Genomic DNA, 19,582 nt, shown 5'->3' with positions numbered 1-19,582 from the left:
GATGAATGGCTTGCAAAGATTTTTCCCTTTATGTAGGCTTTTTCTTGGCCCTGTACATTCTTCTTTAGTTTGAAAAATCCCAATTGTGTGTTTTTGGTTTCATTTCTTATGCTTTTGGAGTCTCATCCAGAACATTCTTTCACATCCCAGTGTCCTGAAGTATTTTGCCTTTGTCTTCTTTTATTAGTTTCTAAGTTTTAGGTCTTATAGTTAGGTCTCTAATCCCCTTTAAGCTGATTTTTACACATAGTGAGAGACAAGGGTGTAGTTTCATTCTTTTATATGTATGTCTCCAATTTTCCCAGCACCATCCACTGAAAAGACGATGCTTGTGAGTTCTTAGTAACTTTGTCAGTGATCAGTTTGGCTGCAGGTGCTAAATATCAAGGTGGCAGGCTGAGCTCGGAACTCCAAGGCACTGTCTTGTGCTCTGGCCAGTGGAGCCAGTAATGTGGACAGGGAGAGGGTCTGGGGATGAAGCACCGACAGGAGGCCAGTGATGATAGAAGTCTCTCCGAAGTATCTATTACTTTTTCACCTCTCCTTATATACCCTTGCCACAAAATCCTTTAGCCAAGCAATTGCATACAGCTGAGTCCAATTCTGCTCATTCCATTCAATGAGTCTAGGTGTTTTGTAGGGTTATAAGTTCAACCTGTGCTTCTGCTGTAGCCGCAAGCCCAGTTACTGCTACTGCTCATGCAGGAGTTAACTCCTTAGTCCCCAACAGACTTAAACTTCTTTCAGCCTCTTCGTTTGGCTGAAATCTGTAGTCTTGTTCTGATGTCAATCAGCAAGTGATGGGAAGGATGGTGGAGACATGTTGGCTATGAACACTCCATTGTACTCAGTCATCAGGTATGGGTCCATACTTCTGCCAGGGTGCCCTCTGTGGCTTTGAATTTTGTCACTGTGGGCTTCTCTCTGGGTTCTCCCTCCTCCAAGCATGTGGTTTCTCTCTGCATCTTGAACTACTTGGAACTGGGGGGAAGGGTATAATGGGCAATTCTTTCATAAATTATTTTATTTATTTGAAAGGGAAGGCTACAGAGATGGAGGGAGGGAGTGGGCAGGGAGAGAGAGAGAGAGAGAATTTCCACAATGCTGGGGTTGGAGCAGCCTGAAGACTAGAGCTTGGCCTCTACCTGAGTCTCCCATGTGGTTGGCAGGGCTCTAAGCACTTGTCCACTTTCGCCTGCTTTCCAAGCACATTAGTAGGGAGTTGAACTGGAAGTAGAGCAGCCAGGACTTGAACCAGCACTCATATGTGATGCCAGTTGAAGATTGCTGCTTAACCTTCTCTGTCACCGTGCCAACCCCTGGGCGACTCTTTCCTTCCTACTTTCTTCAATCAGATTTTCCTTATTTTTGTGCAAGGCACTTCGATCTCTTACCCAGTTTCCCACCTCTTGTGAAGGTGTCTGGGTTCTTGAATAGATGCTTAAATTGGTGTCTCTGTGGAGGTGGTTGGTTACTTTGGGACCATGTTGATTTCCCCTCCTAAATGGTCATGTGTAATTTTGCATTTCAGCTGACATTTGCATAAACAAGGACAGTCTTTACTGTATAGGCAGTTGTTCAAACTACAGAAACAAAGCTTTAAGGAAACAAATACCTGCAGAGAAAATAATATATTTTTATTTCCCTGTTTCAGGCATTCTAAAGAGAAGTTTTAGTGCTTCAGGAGGAGAAAGACAATCCCAAACAAGGTCTGTACAAATTGAGCTCTTAGAAATGTTTTTAGGCTTTGTAGAGCTGAGTTGCTGGTGGATAAATTAAAATGTAATAGCCAGAAGTTACCATTAGGCATGTGAAACTAGAGACCATGAGAACCTACCTTCCCAGAACCAATTACATTTTGCCAAGTTGCTCTCAGGGTTTAAAACTGCCAGCAGGTCCCGAGGTCACTGAAGGTGAGGCGATGGTGTTCTTTGACCATGAGAACCACTGAAGACAAGCCAGTTAGGAATGTCCGCTTTATTATGCGCAAGTTACAGGTTTTAAAGGTTAAGGAAGGGGAGGGCAGTAGGGCATCTTCTGGCAGGTCCCCACCCACTAAAGACACTGTAATTGGCTATAGAACACATCTATTTCCCTTGACTTTCTAGTCATGTTGGAGATCACGCTCCATGTGTAGACCTGAAAGCTGTACCTCAAATCATAGGCAGGAAAGCTCTAAGCCACGCCCACCAGGTTGCAGGCAGGGGCCCAGAGGCGATTGCCCACAAGTTGCGTGTAGGGAAGGGCAGTAAACTTGGAACTGAGTTTTAGCTTCATTATACCTTGTCCTAGCTTTATGTCCTTCACCTAATCTGCCGGTGTCCCCGAGCTCAAGGATGGGTCAGGACTGAGGGACAGGTGTGCTCCACAAGATTACTCAACGGCCCTCATGGCAACTAATGTGGCTTAATGGGCCGCATGCTACAACTCAGCTTTCAAGAAAGGTAGGGGAGGTAGGGGAGGTGTTTCCATTTGAAGATATGACTCAAATGTGGTTCTCATCACTTGTCCTCACATTCCATTGGTCAGAACTTTATTATGTCATAGATTCTAACTCAAGGGATTGATGGGATGTGTGTGGCATATTCTTTTTTATAACAACAACAACAACAACAACAAAAACTTGTTTGAGGACAACTGATCATGTCAGTGACAGGACAGAAGCAGAACTTCTAGATTTGATCTTTTGCTGGTCTCTGGTGCCCTGATAGGAGCAGCGTACATGGTGTTGGGGAGTTTAGGTGAACAGAGGCCTGACTATGATCATCTTAGACGTTTCAGAGGGAAGAAAAAAAGGATGACTTCAGGGAAAGTGAGGAGGGAGTTATGAGAATTCGCTTTGTTGGAAATATATAATATAAGTTCGAATCATGAGGACAAGAAGTCAATGAACAGGAGAGGGTGGAGGGGTATAAAACAATGGTGTTCAGACCCAGGGTAGCTTGGAGCCAGAATGTAGACTGGGAAAAGATGGGGGTGGAGGGAAGCCGTTCTCTATGTTTGGAGAGGGTACAGTTAAACATGAGAAATGGATGTGATAACACTCCAGTAAACTGGAAAGTGGACCAGCTGGCTTGGAGAAATGCATTGAGCCAGGAACTACCCACGTAGTAATGAAAGAGGGGCTGAGCAGAGACGGGCAGAAGGCCTGCTTGCGAGGTTTCTCTGCAGCTAGAGCATCAGTTGTGGCTGCAGCCACGTCCCTGGGGTGAGGCTAGTCATCGGGCTTTACAATAGGAAATCATGGCATGAATTTATTTTTCAATTGAAAGACTTTATAATAAAATGAAGGTTTCCATCTCAGGAAACTTTATGTTTAGGACTCTTGGCATTGCCAAACAATATCACTCATTTTTTTTTTTCTTTAGAAAGGGTCCTTGAAAAAGTGTCATATTTGCAAGAATTCAGTTGATGTTTAAGTATTCAAACAAGAAAAACCTTTTAGGACTTGAGATGATCTCTAAGAAGCAAGACGTTAGCTGAACATTTTAAGATAAATTGGGTATGTAGAATTAGCCTCAAGGGAAAAAAATTCAGTCTGAAATTTATTGAAGGGGAGGCATTGCGCCTGTGTCAGCAGATAGTGAACAAAAAGTGGCCCACACGAGGAGAGCTGCTTTGGAAAATGTACTTCAAGGTGAACAGGACCTGATCTAAAGTAATGTTTGCAAATCTGTGCAATGTATGCGGCGCATACAGTGTGACATTGCCATCAGGGAACACTAGTTGGTGGAAGATAAGCTCTCATCCCTCAAGGAACTCACAGAGTAATGGGAAGACAAGGTCAGACTTTAGAAGAAAAATGATGAAAGAGACAGCCTGTGATTCATGTCAAATGAAAGTAGAGAAAATTAATAACCTTTTGACTTTCTTCCAGGTAATCTGCAGGGCTTCTCTGAATTAAAAGGAGACAACTGTAAAATGTTATTTATAATTCTTAAAAAGGCATTAAATAAAACTACAGTTATTTGCAATCTAATTTTGTTTAGAATTTTCCTGGTTTTCATGGTTTATTAATGTGAAATATGAATTCATCCTGTAAAATATTTAGATGCTAAATGAGAAATGTGAGCATAAAAGATATAAAAGCTACATAATGGAATAAATAAATTGAAATTCCAGCCTGCAGAGGCTTTTTGGCTGTTCTGTCACGTACTCACATGGAAGCGGTAGCAATTAGAAGTAGACTCAGGATAGCTCTCCGTCCTGGGGATCTTGACCGGACGTTGCAAAAGGAACATGATCCAGATGAAGAGAAGCCACAGACGAGTGTGCATGCGATCTGGGCACAGAGTTTGAATTCAGACTTGGCTATGGCTAGCTAACGGAGAGGAAGCTTAAGCATGCATTCTCAACTTTTGGCAACGTCAGACATTAGGAAGCAGAATTTGACAGATTGCCTGGTGAAGAGCTAAAGTGACTGCTGAATAACTTGAAGTAGACTTTCTTGAGAAAATGAGCCAGGCACATGGACGAAAAGCGTGACCTGATAGATCTTGAAAAGGCACCTTCTGTTTCAGCGAAGTGCTGCGGTCAAGGCCAGAGAAAGCAACACAGCATCAGGAGTGGTGACCCCAGTCCTCACTAGGCGACACTTCACAGGGAGTGTGACTAATGTGAAGACCAAGACAAGACCTGATTCGAAATAGCCAGCCCCAAGCATTTTCAATGTTGAAGCAGTCGCTCCTATTTCCATCGCTGTTGTCTAGAATTAACAATGGTCCTGACTTTCACAATTTTTGATGTGAAGTTTATAGACAGACCCAATACATATACCTTTACTGTTTCCTGTTTTTATCTTTTTCTAAATTTTTACAGGAATTTATTAATGCGTTTGATTCTCAGGGTTTCAGCTAATGCAAAGTCCTCATGCTAATATGCCATTGATACAAAGAGAGCAGATTTCATGCAGTTCATAGCTACAATTCTTATAATGATACTTCCTTCCCTCCCTTCCTTCCTTCCTTCTTCTCTTTCTTCCTCTTGCTCTCATTTTTGAGATAAGACAGTTTTAGTTTACATTGTAATCAAAGACTTCATGGTCCACTAAATAAAGATATCAGTCAGTACAGCCTTTTTCCCAAGAACCGTTTTAATCATTAATAATTCTGTATGGCGGAATTGGTATTTGCAGTGTTAAGCAGGGGTTCAATGTCAGTAATAAGCACATGTATATATATACACACACATATACTCAGGTTCTAGTAAACTTTTGCTCTCTGCTTCTAATTTCTTGAGTATTTGTTCATTTATTCAATGGATACATACTAATTACTGTGTGCCAAGCTTGTGTCAAATTATTTTGGATTCATTTTTGCATTCCCCCGGCCACAGTTCAATAGCGCATAGGTATCACTCTACACATACTTGATAAGAAATAAATGGCTCTTGCCTTAGAGTAAATTCTGCTATCTCTTGCTTAAAAGGAGTAAAATTTTGCCTACAGGGTTGAAACTATAGTGCTATTTCTCTCTCTCTCTCTTTTTTTTTTTTAAAAGAATGTTGCTCTGGCAACAAGATTTCTCCATGCCTCTTGCCTCTGGTTGTCAAGGCAACAAAATATAGTTGGCAGGCAGGTTGGAGGTATAGGGTATTATGGTCTCAGGGATTCCTGTAGTTCACAACTTTTTAGTAAATTGATGCATGCATAATTGCATTTGAGAATGTGCTTTGGATCCTGTTATTTGCAAATAAAGGTGATTGTGGATGTTTATGATCATCCAGCATAATAGATGTAACCAAAATACCCTGGTGTTGTTTTAAACCCATGGGTCTTTTGCCTCCTTTTAGCACGAATCCTGCCTATTTTCATTTGTGTTCATCTCCCCCTCTCCCCCAAGCCTTTTCCCATAATGTGTATTTTACTTCGGTTTGATTTAATAAGTAGCCTTTGGCCACTCTGGCCCATTTGCTTGTTTCACAACCTAGCAGGGTTAGCACAACAGCAGTAAAAATATGTGGGCAATAAGAGTCCTTTAGTCTTTTTCTGTGGCAGTTCTAAGCCTTCCTGGTTTGTTGCTCATCTGTTTCAAGCTGTCCTTGATGTCAGAGTGGAAAACGACAAGGGCGTCTTAACATGACACTAACTCCATTGATGTTGTGGAGAGAGAGATGACAGCCCTTACGGAATGTGAGAACAAAGCCCTCCAAAAATGCTGTTTATTCACACAGGACGCGTTTTTACATGTCACTACCTGGATGAACTTCTAAAGCATTAGTTCCCATGGTGTGGCCTCTGTAGCCTCAGAAAGCCTTTAATCAATATTGTACTCCAACTTTCTCGTCGCAAAAGGCTGAATCTGTCTTTCTGGTTTGGTCAGCAGCAAATAGCATTGTCCGCTTTCCATAACTGAATTTTATGCACCTATATAAGTCATGTGGAAATATTTCCCTCTGAGATAAACTGAGAGAAATTCCTCTGAGAGATAACCTTGTAGAGTTTCATCTCCTTCGTGGCCAGACATAATAATTATTGGAGTAATTCAACACTTGCTTGCATCAACTCGGTGAAAAATCTCGAACTTTTGCTAAACTAACTCCTGCTTTTCTGTTCTAACCTGTAGTGGGAGTTGCTGCTAACACTTGTTTCTAGAACTCGTGTTTGCTTTTTGACTTCTGAATTGTGCATAAGATCATGCCACCACAGAAGACAGCTGGCAGTGACAATCTTTTGGAATCCTTCTCATCTTCCATTTCTCTGAGATTCATTCGCTAGCTGGAAGTGCTATTGGTCAATGCCAATTTCAAGCTTCCAGAGGCCAGGGACTTCATTGTGTTATTATAAGCTTTGTTTGCCAGGAAATATTTCTGGAATTTTATTTGGTATTAACCCATTTCTGAATCTAACTTGTACAGCTGTGAAAACACTATGCTCTTTGGTCGTAATATTCTATTGGACATAAATATTGTTGATTACATCTAAACAAGTCTTCCCTCGGGCTGAGTATGATTTCGATCATTTATCCATCTGTGTATCCAACAATGGTACAGTTAAAAGCAGTCACTGTAGTCATTATGAAATCTGTTCTATCTTGAAATTTAAAATGACAATATCCTTTTTATGTTGCAATTTCCAGAGGTGTGTGTGTGTGTGTGTGTGTGTGTGTGTGTGTGTGTGTTCGTGTTTCCTGCTATCTTCATAAAGTCTTTTCAACACTGGGAGACAGTTTCTTTTCAACCTCACCTTCAGTGTCTGGCACAGTGCCTACACAGGTGGATATTTGATAACTACTTGCTGAGTGAATGAGTAAATAAGTGAATGGTACTTATTTTTAGAGATTCACTAAAACATATGAAATAAGAATTTAGAAATACATAGAAGATGAGCAAAGTTGATGGCACCATTACCAGCTCTTCAGGAAGAACCATAAACTAGCGAATAAAAACCTTCTGAGAACTGCATTTTCATTCAACTTTTAAGTTAGGTCTGTGAAGTTGTAAATTTAGCGGCCATGTGATGTGATTATAATGCTATATGTGTGAGGACAATAGCCAGCAGCTCCTGAGGAAGAATCTAGAAGGTTATATTAAATGTGGTAGCAGCCCTGGGATGGGGAATATTGCGAATGAGTAGTTTTACTTTATTTGTTTGAAAGATATGTAGACACACAGAGAGAGGTATCTCTCTTGTGCTGGTTTTCTTCCTACATCCCCACAAATCAAGATTGGACCAGGCCAAAACCAGAAGCTAAGAGCTTTTAATTCAGGTCTTCCACATGGGAGGCGGGGACTATGAAGCACCTGCTTCACTGTCGGCTCCCTCCAAGCATCCACAGTAGCAGGATACTAGAACTGTGCGTGTAGCTGGAACGCAATCTGAGGCTCTGTAGTGCTGGATACACGTGTTCCAAGTGGCAGCTTGGCTGCTGTAGCCAACACTCTCTTGACATCATTATGCTTAATAGCTTAAGTTTGCATGTACCTAACTAAAAATTCTGCGGTTGGCATGAAAGGATTGAAGCAATACTTGTATCAGCCGTCTTCACTTGTTTTTGAATTCTTACACTCATCCTTGCTCATCAAGTACCTCTCATGATCTTGTCATTATGTCTTTGCCAAGTCACATAAAATTGCAGTACAGCTCTGATAATGTAGAGGTTTCTTATTTCATTTAAACAGATTATTGCAACATGGGGGAATTCCCATTACAGTAGGAAAAAACAAGGCCGAGGTTTTATTTTGTTCTGTTCTGTTTTCTTTCTTTTTTAAAAAAGATTTGTTTATTTTTATTGGAAAGACAGTTATACAGAGAAGAGGAGAGAGAAAGATCTTTTGTCCAATGGTTCACTCCCCAAGCAGCCACAACGGTTGGAGCTGAGCCAATCTGAAGCCAGTAGCCCAGAGCCTCTTCTGGGTCTCTCATATGCTGCAGGATCCCAAGAGTTTGGGCCATCTTTGACTGCTTTCCCAGGCTACAAGCAGGGAGCTGGATGGAAAGCAGGGCTGCCAAGATTAGAACCGATGCCCACATGGGATCCCAGTGTGTTTAATTAAGGCAAGGAATATAGCCGCTAGGCTATGGCACCAGGCTCCTCTTCTATTTTCTAATGGATATCCCCAAGACCTCAAATCCCACATCCACAGGGTAAAAGGTATTAAGAGAAACTTTCAACGTGATCAGGCAGTCAAGGCAAACAATGGGTGTTCATGGTACTAGAAGCACTATGAAGAATAACAATAATCCTTAAAATGCAAAGATTATTTCACTTTATAAGAAATGCAATAATTTTTCTTTCCTTTTTTTTTTAAGACAGCAGGACCAATTAGTGGAAACTCTCATGCGTAAAGTTTTAAATGGCACTTCCTTTTTAGTGCACCATCAGTATCTTGATTTTAAGTGTAACAAAATCGTTCAGGACGCTAAGATTTAGGCTGTTCGTCACAGTTAGAGCTTGTGAACAAGTGGGGTTGGTTAAAATGTCAGTCTACTTGCTGTTGGAGCGTGTTTATTGAACCCTTGAGACTGTCTTGAGGGAGAAGGGGACGGAAACAACCTGTATTTTTATAATGTAGACTCTAGCAGAGTATACATATTTGTCAACATCCGGGAAAGACTTTCTAACAGCCCCTAATTTTGTTTTCAGGGACTTCACAAGCACCGTAGGAGCCAGACCAAGACCAGGTAACTCCACCTGAAGCAACCAAACTACCCATTCCTCCCAGCCACAGAATGGATGCCACAGTTTGATTTTTTTTTCCCCCTCCTTTTATTTCTTCAGCTTTGCTGCCTCTTGACCTGCTTCTGAAAGTGCCACCCCTCATGGTCAGGGCCCACGTTAAGGATCTAGAGGCTGAGTTAGTGACAGGGTGGCAGTCCCACAGCCTCCCTGCTGGGATTCTCCGGCATCTCAAAGATCATGGTAGTACCGACAAGGTCACACGGGTGTAAAGAGTGCACTGGGTGGGCAGCAAGAGAGTTGGGCCTGAGATAGCTGAATGATGCTTGGGGGCGGGGTGTTTTCTGAATACAAATCGAGGGAGAATTTTCTATCCTTATGTTGGGAAATTGATAGTGTCAAAATTATTTCTGTGTTCATCTCTTGATTGAAATATGCACTTTTCCCAGCAGAATTTGTATTTTTGCTCTGGTGGAAATGGTAATTAGCCAAGCTTCAAGTGTGTAGCTATTTTTTTTTTTTTTAAATCATAGCTGTATTCTATATTGATGTTTCTATAAATGCTACACCCACATGATATGGGAATGATTTATGGGGTTTTTTCCCTTCTCTTTTATTATGCCACAGGTAATTTGTTAGTTATTTCTATTTCTATTTGAGTAAGATGATTTATAGCACATAACTGCTTTAATAGCTAAAAATGATGGATCCTTAAATACAGAAGTTTACGATCATGGCTTCGGAAGAAAAGAAGGTACTAATTAGGCTAATTAGCTACTAGAGTTTGTTCCTGTTCTTTCAAACAGGAACAAACTCTAGTAGCTACAGTAAAGTGTTTAGTTAAACTTGGACAAGCCAGAAAAAAAGATTTAACTCTTAATTCTTTAATTCTTAATTTTAATGTGTTTGATTCTAGAGGATAAATTTTATTTTATGATTTAGGTTAATCTGAATTATTGCTTAATGCTATTTTTACTTTGATGTCTTAATATTCTTTTGTAGAGGTAATATGCATTCTGAACACAGTCTATCGGAATTTATTTCCTGTAAAATTAGCCCACGTCTCCATATTTTTAAAGTTTGCCTTGGAAGAACTGACCATTTGGGGCCATTAAAATATCAGTATAGATGCAGAAAAAGGTTGTTTTATTATTAAGCTAGCATGTTGACCCTGCTTTGTTCCTTTTATTTTGTCAAAGGTAAGTTCATAACATAAACTTGAAGTTAAAATGATTGCTGTTGGTTGATTTTATAGCAGTGAGATTAGACACACATATATAAATAGGGTAAACCAGTCACAGTTTAATTCTAATTCATTCATAACAGCATTTTTTCCCTGAAGGGCTTGGTGGGTTAGCAATATGTACACTAGTTTTTGTACACTAGGTTTTTTAGTACGCCAGGTTTTGGCTAGTGTAACATTACTGGTTGAGTGTCTTTTTTTTTTTTGGTTTTCTCTTTCGTTAAAATGCCACAATATATGACAATGCCTCAACTTACTACTCCAGGCATCTTGGATAAAAGAAACTCATCCAATATTTTATCTATTTTTAAGTATTAGCCTTTCGATTGGGGTAGGAGTGGGAGATAACTGAATTCCTTTACCATGAATTCTTTAAGCTCAGTGAGGCACTAAGCAAGGATGGATATACCTGGCCCCAGGAGAATACTGCTTGCAGATATGGGATTTTTTTTTTTTTTTTTTAGAATAGTGTTTTCAAGGTAATGTGTTTTCTGTGAGACAGTCTTGCAAAAGTTACTGATCAAAGATTAAGTGCAAGCTGAAATCAGCTGTGAAATGGCAGCTCATGCCCGTGGCATCCAAGTGTCTTCCTGGGAGGGAGATCCAAAGAAAGGAAGGATTGAAAGATACACTCAGGAGGGATAAAAGAGAGATCCGTGTGACTTGAATGATGATTGTAATATAGAGAACAAAATAAATTGCATTATTGGGAAAAGGCATGCTTTTCTAGTTTGAAATGGCCATTATTTCTGATTTTAATGGATTTTCAACATAGTTTGAGTATTTCTGCAGAGGCCTTGATTGGAATCATCACACAGACTAAATATTGAGGGTGGTGATGGTGGGGGGCGATGCTAATGAGAAACTGGATATCAAGCGATGCAGGTTGTTGTGGAGTATGTAATGCACAAATCATGCAGTGCTGTTCATGTAATCATCTTTACCAATATATTCCCTTACAGCAGTGTAGATACTAATGGCCAGCAAACTATCATTTGGGCTAAGTTAATTGTTTAGAAACTCAGACTGGATGTAACTCAGAAGGCCGTCATTGGATCAACCATTAGGTTTCTGTTAATTCTCTTTCTTCAAAAACAGAGCAATCAGCTAAGTTAGGTCATGACCAAGCCATTCTGCAAAGACCGCTGTGGAAATCCACTCTCCTGGAAAGCCAGCTATCTCGGTTTTCTATTTTGGTCACCTGCCTGCCTTCCACTGTGTCTGACGCCTTGCTCGTAATTAATGGACACTTCTCAGCATGAATCTACCAGACTATCTGGAAATATTATAAGATAGCGTGGCATCTAAAATACTTATTTTTATAGAGCTAATTATTGGTTTGGTTATTGTTGGAGAACAAAACAGACCTCTCGGTTATTCTTTAGAAAACAAATCTTATTGAACACATTAATAATAGAACCAGGCAGAGGACAAAAGAGTTACTTGCAAGAGCATTTGTAGGATAGGAATTTATGCAGTTGAGAAGGAAAGAAAAAGCTGCAACAAGATAGCTAAACTAAGCATAAGGCTAGTGAAATTTTTTTCCATGTATAAAATCATGTCATATATTTTTTTCATCTTCTTTATGAGGAATATTGATGTACCATTTTTGCAGGTTAACCTCTAGTGCCATGGGGCTGCAAGCTGTCTGCACCGTATTGGTATACATTGTTAGTTAAAAATACTGTGACATTACTCAGAGGTGTTAGATTAGGGTCAAGTTGGGTTACTAGAAAGTGTTCAGAGAAGCAAGCATTTGTTAGTTAGTCTTCCTGCTTTCCACATACAGAATACATTTTTCTCATGTAGGTAGTTGAATGAAAGTGGCTGGAAGGCCATATTTCCTCTTTTCCTGTTAGTTTTGTTGGGTAAACTTTTAATCAGTAGCAGAGAATATATGAAGTTTACACATCATAGTTTACACATATTTCTTTTAGAGTCTTGGTCTTCATTAAAAGAAATTGTGGTGGGGGGCGGAGAGAGAAAATTCTGTTAATAGGAATAAAATGAGTCAGTGTGCTTTGGTTAGTGGTTAAAACATGGCGTAAGAAACAATTTTCAATGGAGAAAAGCCAGGCTCTGCGGGTTAGATCAAACGCATTCTAGATTTAGGTAACAAATCCAGAAATGAAAATTGAAAATTTAAGTTTCAACACATTACCCAAATTAAACTTATTATCTATTGATTAATACCAGAAAAACAAATAATCAAGTAGTCTTGCAGATAACTTTCAGTGTCTTGGTGATTTTTTTTTTAAATGTCTGATAGGACCCACACCATGGTCAGCTCTTGTCAGTCTTCTTCCCTGGGTGGAAGTTTTGTTGCAAAGGCTTTGTCAGCAGTGTGGACCACGGATGTGTGACAGTACCTGCATGTATTTGATGACTGAGCATGATCATAGGCAGGGAGCTCGCTAGGCCCAGCAGAAGCTGTCCAGGAAATTGAGTTTGCATAAAGGGGGTAGACAGACTCCCGCAGTACCTTTCCCACTTTTGAGCTTTTAGTCTGTCTACACAATGAACCCATGCTCCGGGTCAGTGATTCTGCCAGAGCACCGAGCAACTGATACTGGAGTCCAGGTCACCGTGATGCACTGGCAGCAGACATCTAAGAGACTCCTGGAGTCACCCAAAGTGAAAGTGACCTCCAGGGCATGGATCAAGTGAAAGTGCTTTTACCATGCGAAATGCAAGAGTCAGACTAGTATTCAGCATATGTAAAGGCTGGTTGCATCAGTGAGAACAAAGGAAACAAAGATACAAGGGAGACATTCACGAAGGAGATACCCTTCCATTCAGAAAAATACCGCTAACATTCACATAAATTCAAAATAAAAAATAAATACATTTGATTCGGCTGCCCTAATTGGAAAAGTTTGGTACTACGCAGCAGCTCTGATCAGGTTGTAGAAAAGTGAATTCTCTTCTGGTCAAAGTGTTAACATGATTCAGCCATTTAGAAATGTACTTGTTCCAGAAAGAAATGCGTATCTGTGCACGCTCAGCTATTTTGCTTCTCCTTGTCTGCCTTTAAAGAATTCTTGCGAATATGCACGATGAGACATGTACACTCGTTGTAGCATCAGTTATAAGAACTTAAACATACAAGAAATGCCCAACTAGACCGTGGCTCAGTAAAGGCTAGTGCATCCAGAATTTGCAGTACTGTCCTTGAGTGACAAGAATAAGCCAAAACTGTGCGTGTGTTCCATAAAAATTACCTCCCCTCGCCCCCACATTGCAGAATGTTCATGTGATGCTACATGTTACCATTCATTTAAAAGGAAGGGAGGTAGGGAAGATGAGAGGGAAGAAGACCATTGAAAGCAGGAAGAGAGGGAAGACAGAAAGAGATGAAATGACACCTACTTCAAGTATGTCTTGACTGAGTGGAGTTTTAGTCTAATACCATGCCTTCGGGAACTTTCCTATTCCATGTCAACTCATTTTATTTTTGAAAATGCTTGTTTGTCCTGATGCATTCAATTGATTTCAAGACTCAACCAAAGGTTGAAAAATCCTGTTCTGAGGCACACGCGTGTATATGTGAGTAGGTAGAAAAATGCCTGTAATCTGACCTGTTCCAGGGTACGTGTCTGAGGGGGAGGGCTGTGATGGGTACTGGGTGCAGGGAGCCTCATTTGGGGTTTTTTGTTTGTTCATTTTTTTTTCTTGTCTTCTAAGGGGAATGTGTAGCTAAATATTTGAAATTTCATTTTTAGAGAATAAAGCCATTTTCAAAAGAGTTGCTGGATTTGAGAGGCTAGAGCTTGAAAGACCTAAAGAAACGTAACGTTCACATTAATGTGCGCAGTTGGTGGATTCAGCAGGCAGGCATTCTAGCTAACTTTCTCTTGTTTTTATATATAGGGCCACAGATGAGCACGTGCTTGTGGCAAGGTAGAATCAGCCCCATGCAATATCTCACTCAAAATGTCACCAGAAACCTAGGAACTCTCTGGCATACTGTGAGATTTTAAGTCGTTACCTGTAATTGTTACATTTATACATTAAGACCATGAAGTAGTGAACATATGAATAATTATTTTAAAGAGGTGTTTTATTAGATTTCATCTCAATGATCAAATAATTATTGTCGAGTTGCTGGTCGTAGTATCCCGGGGAAGTAGATCCTTTAAATTCCAGAGTTAAAACAAGATATTCACTGCAAAGGAACAAGAACTAAATTATTTCATGTGCCACTTCCAACTAAGTAAAGATTCTCATTAAGAAATAATGTCTCTTTAAATATTTAAATTTCATTCTCATGTTTTATGTTATAAATGTAAACGTTCATATTCTTACAATCAAATAAGTAGACTCTTCTAAGCGATCATATCAGATTTCCTCGATGTTTTAAAAAGCAAATGTTTATGATAAAACGCGTTCTTAGCATGTAGAATCATTTTCAAAGAATCTTGATTGTTGCTAGAACAATGAGAACGTTGAGATTCCATTTCATATTGGCTCACTGTTGTATGAATGGAGGGAAGAACAGATGGTGTTGGGAAGTTTTTTCTAAAGGAAATTCAAAAATACAGCCCTGTTTCTGGAAGTGCAATACAAGTGAAGGGAGTAAGGAGGGTCAGGTACCTCCAAGTTTCTGGAATCTTTTCCATGAGCTGCATGTAGGTGGGTCTGCAGGTGAGAGGAGGCATGGTGGCCTTGTGGCTAATCTTAGGATCAAGACCAGTCCTTCAAGGAGCTTTAAGAAGGGACCCTTGGCGGGTCTATACTTAGGAAACTGTTGTGACTTCAGCATGACCGTTCAGTACAAATTGTAAATGCGTCCAATTGAAACCGAGACAGAAACAGGTGAAAGTGACAATTTGTCATTACTAAGAATTTGAAAGTTACTGAATTGTAGCTTAGAGGATTTGTTGTTTTTCACCATAAGAGTCCCTGTTTTCTGGGTCTGTAGTAGTTGTGATAACATTAATTTTAGGATAGGTTATGGAGAACAAGTGAATTTACAATTGAAGAGCCTGATAGTTTGAAGTCAGTGGCTACAGTATCCATGCCATCACTGACTCCTGGAGGCAGCCTACTGTAACCGCAGACAAAAACAAAATATCCAAAAGACCAAGAATCATTGTGTTCCAAGTCTGAGAAGTGAAGAAAGAGCTTATTCTGTATTCTAAAATATTGATGTGCTACAGTCAATCTATATAATTTTGTCTCATTGCCAAGATGAGAGTGTTTGCTCTGAGATGTTTTTATTTTCAGAACTTTAGCCCCATTTTCTACCAATAATCACTTTTGAAAGACAACTTGACTGATTACAGAATCTCCTCCCCCGCCCCCCCCCCACCTTCCCCAGCATCTGCAGGCATCGCCGTGTCCCAGAGGAAAGTACGTCAGATCAGTGATCCCATTCAGCAGATATTAATTCAGTTGCACAAAATCATCTACATCACACAGGTCAGTGCCTTAGCCTCTTGTTTCCCTTCCATGTTTGCGGAGGAACTCGGTGGGAGTTCCAGTGGAGTGAAGACTTGCACTTTTGTTCTCCCAGCTGCTCGTGTAGGTGCACGGTGGCCTGGCAGCAGAGCCAACGTGTCAGGTGTTTTTCTTAGTCTCCTCTCTCGCCACGGATGCCCAACTAACACCAGATCTCATTGCACGTTTTTTTTTTTTTTTCTCAGTGTGTGGATACAAATGGGGACACAGCTGAGCTTCTTTCTCCATAAGCAGCTTTGATGGTGCTCTCATTAATCCTGTGATGACCGGCTGTATCCAGGCGCTCTCAGAGTGGTGAAAGCCAAAACCACAAACAATCCAGGATTGTTAAGATTTCCTGGTTGTAAGTCTCAGGGACTTACTGAGTGCTAATCAATGCTAAAATGTAGCTCTTAACTATGGACAGAAATCTGACAAGAAACAACTTGAATGTTTGTTTACCAAAGGTATATGCTATCATTAAAAAATAAGTTTTTGTAGACTAACGTGTATAGACATTTGAATAGAAAGCCTTGTTTTGTGTCCCTATTCTCATCCAATTGACTCATTCAATTACGCACCTGACATGTAATTATTAGGTGACTACCCTATGTCAGACTCTGCTTCAAGCCTGTGAGATGTGTCAGTATACAAAAACAGAGACAAATTCTTGTAATGTTGTCTGTTGTTAATTAAGGCAATTGCAATGACCCACTAAGGCATTACAGGTAAATAACACGAGGTCAGTGGAACCGCAGCTCTACAGGGGCCACTGTAGATCAAATGTGGATTCGTACAACCCAACTACGTCACTCAATCACGGCATCTTGGTGGGTGCATGAAGTGACTTTATAAGACATGGCATCACCATCTACTTGGAGTCAGTGCCTAGTTTTCTCTGCATGCCTGCACATCTCCATTTTCCCTAGTGGACTCTACCCACAGGGAGTGGTTTCAGTCCCCTTGGGAATGTCCTGGAGGAAATGTGCTGTGTATTCTTATAACGATATTTCTAGATCCTTCTTCATGGGTGTTGGGACCTCTGAATTGGCCGAGGCTCGGGATTGTGGGAGAGACTCTGAAACTCCCCTCCAGCAATGACAACACAGGTCAGGCTTGTGTCTGCTGGACTCAGAGTTTCTTTTCTCTTGTGCAGAACAAGGAATATTCTAGAACGTTGACTGTTTCCTTTCTGGAGACACTTTATTAACCACATCCAAGATCTCCATGGACCAAGGCATTCTAAACTAAACAGTAAACCCTTGCTGCTCATTGGGGGAGGCAGGGGGAGCGCTGGTGAATGCTACCAATTTATCAGTAATGATTTGCACTGTTCCTTGTCCACTGGCGATTGGGTGCAGTGGAATGTCGTGTCCTTAGATATCATCGTTAACCCACGAAGGAGAAGAACCACAGGGCATTTGGAAGATGCTACCACGCTCCCCTCTGAAGCATTTCACAGTGCCTCAGTGAGGGGAGTGACCCTTGTCTGTCCTTGCTGAATGTGGCTACAGAGTGGGTGTGCAGGGAGTGCATGACAAACACACCTGTTCCCATCAGCCTTTGAATTCCTTCCCGAACATGTCGCAGAGTCGCTGGCATTTTACCTTCCCTTCACACAGGCCCCTGCTGAACTACCTCAACTACCATGTCGAGCCATAAATGCTAACACATTGAATATACAGTAGTCTCTGGTGCCTGTACCCCTACTGACAAAATCTTCTCTAGCATCATAGCTCTCCCTCCCTGGCCTCTTATTTTTAAATCCCCTCATGGATGTATTCTCTGGATTGCTGCTGATATTTGAGAGTAAAATCTTGCAATGCTTTTTGGTGTGCCAGCTATGTCCTGCTGAGTCACAGCATGTACTTCTTTGCCTCGGATCATACTGAGACATGACTCTTGTGACAGATTCGATCCTAACTGTGGGTCTTATGAGAAATGAACATTCTTTTGAAGACGTTTGCCTCAGTGGAGGCCATAGAAATTGCATGCAAGGGAAGCTTGTCAGACACAGCGTGACAAGCCGCTGCCACTGACAAGGAAAACTCAGGGTGGTTTGGGTATCAAATAGGGCGTTTTATCTGACCCACGAGATGTCCAAGTTTTAGAATACTTTTTTTTCCCTCCTTATTTTCACATGAGATACTTAATGAACTGAGCTGACACTGATAATTTAGCGATGTATCCCGTTACATTTTGGATGTGATTATCAGCTCTATCAGCACAACACGGCTATCTGAACTGTCATGGAACCTTTCCAAGCCTTGGATCATGACCCTCGCCCCAGGCTGAGGGCTGTACTTCTCGGGAAACTCAGAGAAACTGACCCAAGTGGTGGAGCTTATGACAATCAGAGGCTGGTATGCTGGGCATCAGAAGGGGAGGCCTTGTCTGGGTGGTATGACTCCTTGGAATTTTCCAGAAGCCAATGCAGGGTTGGTGCCACTGAGTTGGATGGTGAAAGTTTAAGGGCATGTGGGTGAGTATCACCTCGGAAGAGTCGCACAAGTGTTGAGTGGGGAGGGTGACAAGAACTTCCCAGAACCCCAGGACAGCCTTGTCTTCCACCAGTGTCCCTCCAGTGCCCTCTACTGGCAGAGCTCAGCATCCTGCCTACTGGCCAAGGACAAGTCCCAAGAACACTAGCTGGCCAGCAAGCATGCCTGGGAGTGGTCGGGCCCACGTGGTACAGAGGGGGCCAGGACCTTTCTCAGATGCTGCACACTTTGGAGTTCTCCTTGCTCTTTCGTTCACTTCTTCCTGCAGCCTCGGCAATCTTTATCAGGCCGGGGTAGAACAAGCTGTCTCTTATTATGTTTTATCCCAAATCTGGTGTTCTTTTCAATCACCCTGAGGGCTGCCTTTTTAGATGCAAGAATCCAGAATTGAATGCCGGTCTGTTCTCTGCTGTCAATCTTTCTCTTGGACTATCCCATAGAATTGTCAGATTAACTGATAGACATGAGGGGGAAAATATGCCGAAGGAGTGGGTTAATAAAGCACCATATACCATATCAAGTAAAGGTATTCTTTTAAAAATTGCATTTTAATTTAAACACTGATATGGGGCTATGAGAAAATATCCCTCAGAATATGACAGAAATAGATTTAAGTAATTTTTTGTTACTTTATTTACTATATGTATATTTTTAAAAATATTTATTTGCAAGACAGAGTAACATAGAGCCATAGAGCTCTTGCATCTGCTGGATTCATTCTCCACGTGGCAGCCATACAGCCAGGGCTGGGCTAGGCTAAAGTCAGCAGCCTGGATCCCCACATAGATGACAGGGATCGGAGTACGTGGGCTGCCGTCTGCTGCCTTCCCGGGAGGTTTAGCAGGGAATGAGGTCAGAAGCCGACTCATCAGGACCCTGAGCAGTACTCTGATGTGGGAATACCACTGTTCCAAGTCGTGGTTTAACCTGATGCACCACAATGTTGGCCCCATTACTAATGATTAAACCAAGAGAAATATCATGTGAAATTGAAGTATCATTTCCACATACATGTGTTGCTAAATTCTTATGTAATTTGGCATGCATTATTTTAATGGGTGCTAAATTTTTATGTAATTTAGCAAGCATTATTTTAATGGATATATTCCAATTCTTTATTGGATTTTAAAGTATTGTAGAGCAGCCATGAAAGTGTTGTAAATATCTTATTATTATAGACTGCCAGGATAACAGATGATCTTATATTTTTTGTCAAGATGGCATTCCATGTTATAAGTTCAGATACAACCACTGTGGTTTTCAAAGAGGTGCTTTCAGAATAC

The 19,582-nt window shown here is 41.0% G+C and overlaps 1 protein-coding gene across 4 annotated transcripts in view; it reads left to right on the top strand.

Moving 5' to 3' along the window:
• The window catches only part of NEK10 (NIMA related kinase 10), a 144,191-nt gene that overhangs the window by 107,152 nt on the left and 17,457 nt on the right, over window positions 1–19,582 (top strand). The window contains exons 28-32 of one of the 4 annotated variants that reach the window (XM_040965349.1): window positions 1,655–1,709; window positions 9,084–9,121; window positions 9,219–9,359; window positions 14,230–14,259; window positions 15,680–15,780. In XM_040965349.1, the coding sequence (XP_040821283.1) occupies window positions 1,655–1,709; window positions 9,084–9,121; window positions 9,219–9,359; window positions 14,230–14,259; window positions 15,680–15,780 (365 nt within the window). Of the gene's footprint in view, window positions 1–1,654; window positions 1,710–9,083; window positions 9,122–9,218; window positions 9,360–14,229; window positions 14,260–15,644; window positions 15,781–19,582 lie in introns of all 4 variants that reach the window. The other 3 variants (XM_040965358.1, XM_040965374.1, XM_040965365.1) reach the window with 3 other exon arrangements.

Source organism: Ochotona curzoniae, unplaced genomic scaffold (assembly GCF_017591425.1).
Source record: "Ochotona curzoniae isolate NIBS_2020 unplaced genomic scaffold, NIBS_Ocur_1.0 contig_1302, whole genome shotgun sequence".
Classification (NCBI taxonomy): Eukaryota; Metazoa; Chordata; class Mammalia; order Lagomorpha; family Ochotonidae; genus Ochotona; species Ochotona curzoniae.
Note: the sequence above shows the minus strand (reverse complement) of the source record. Positions and strands in the feature narration are given on the sequence as shown.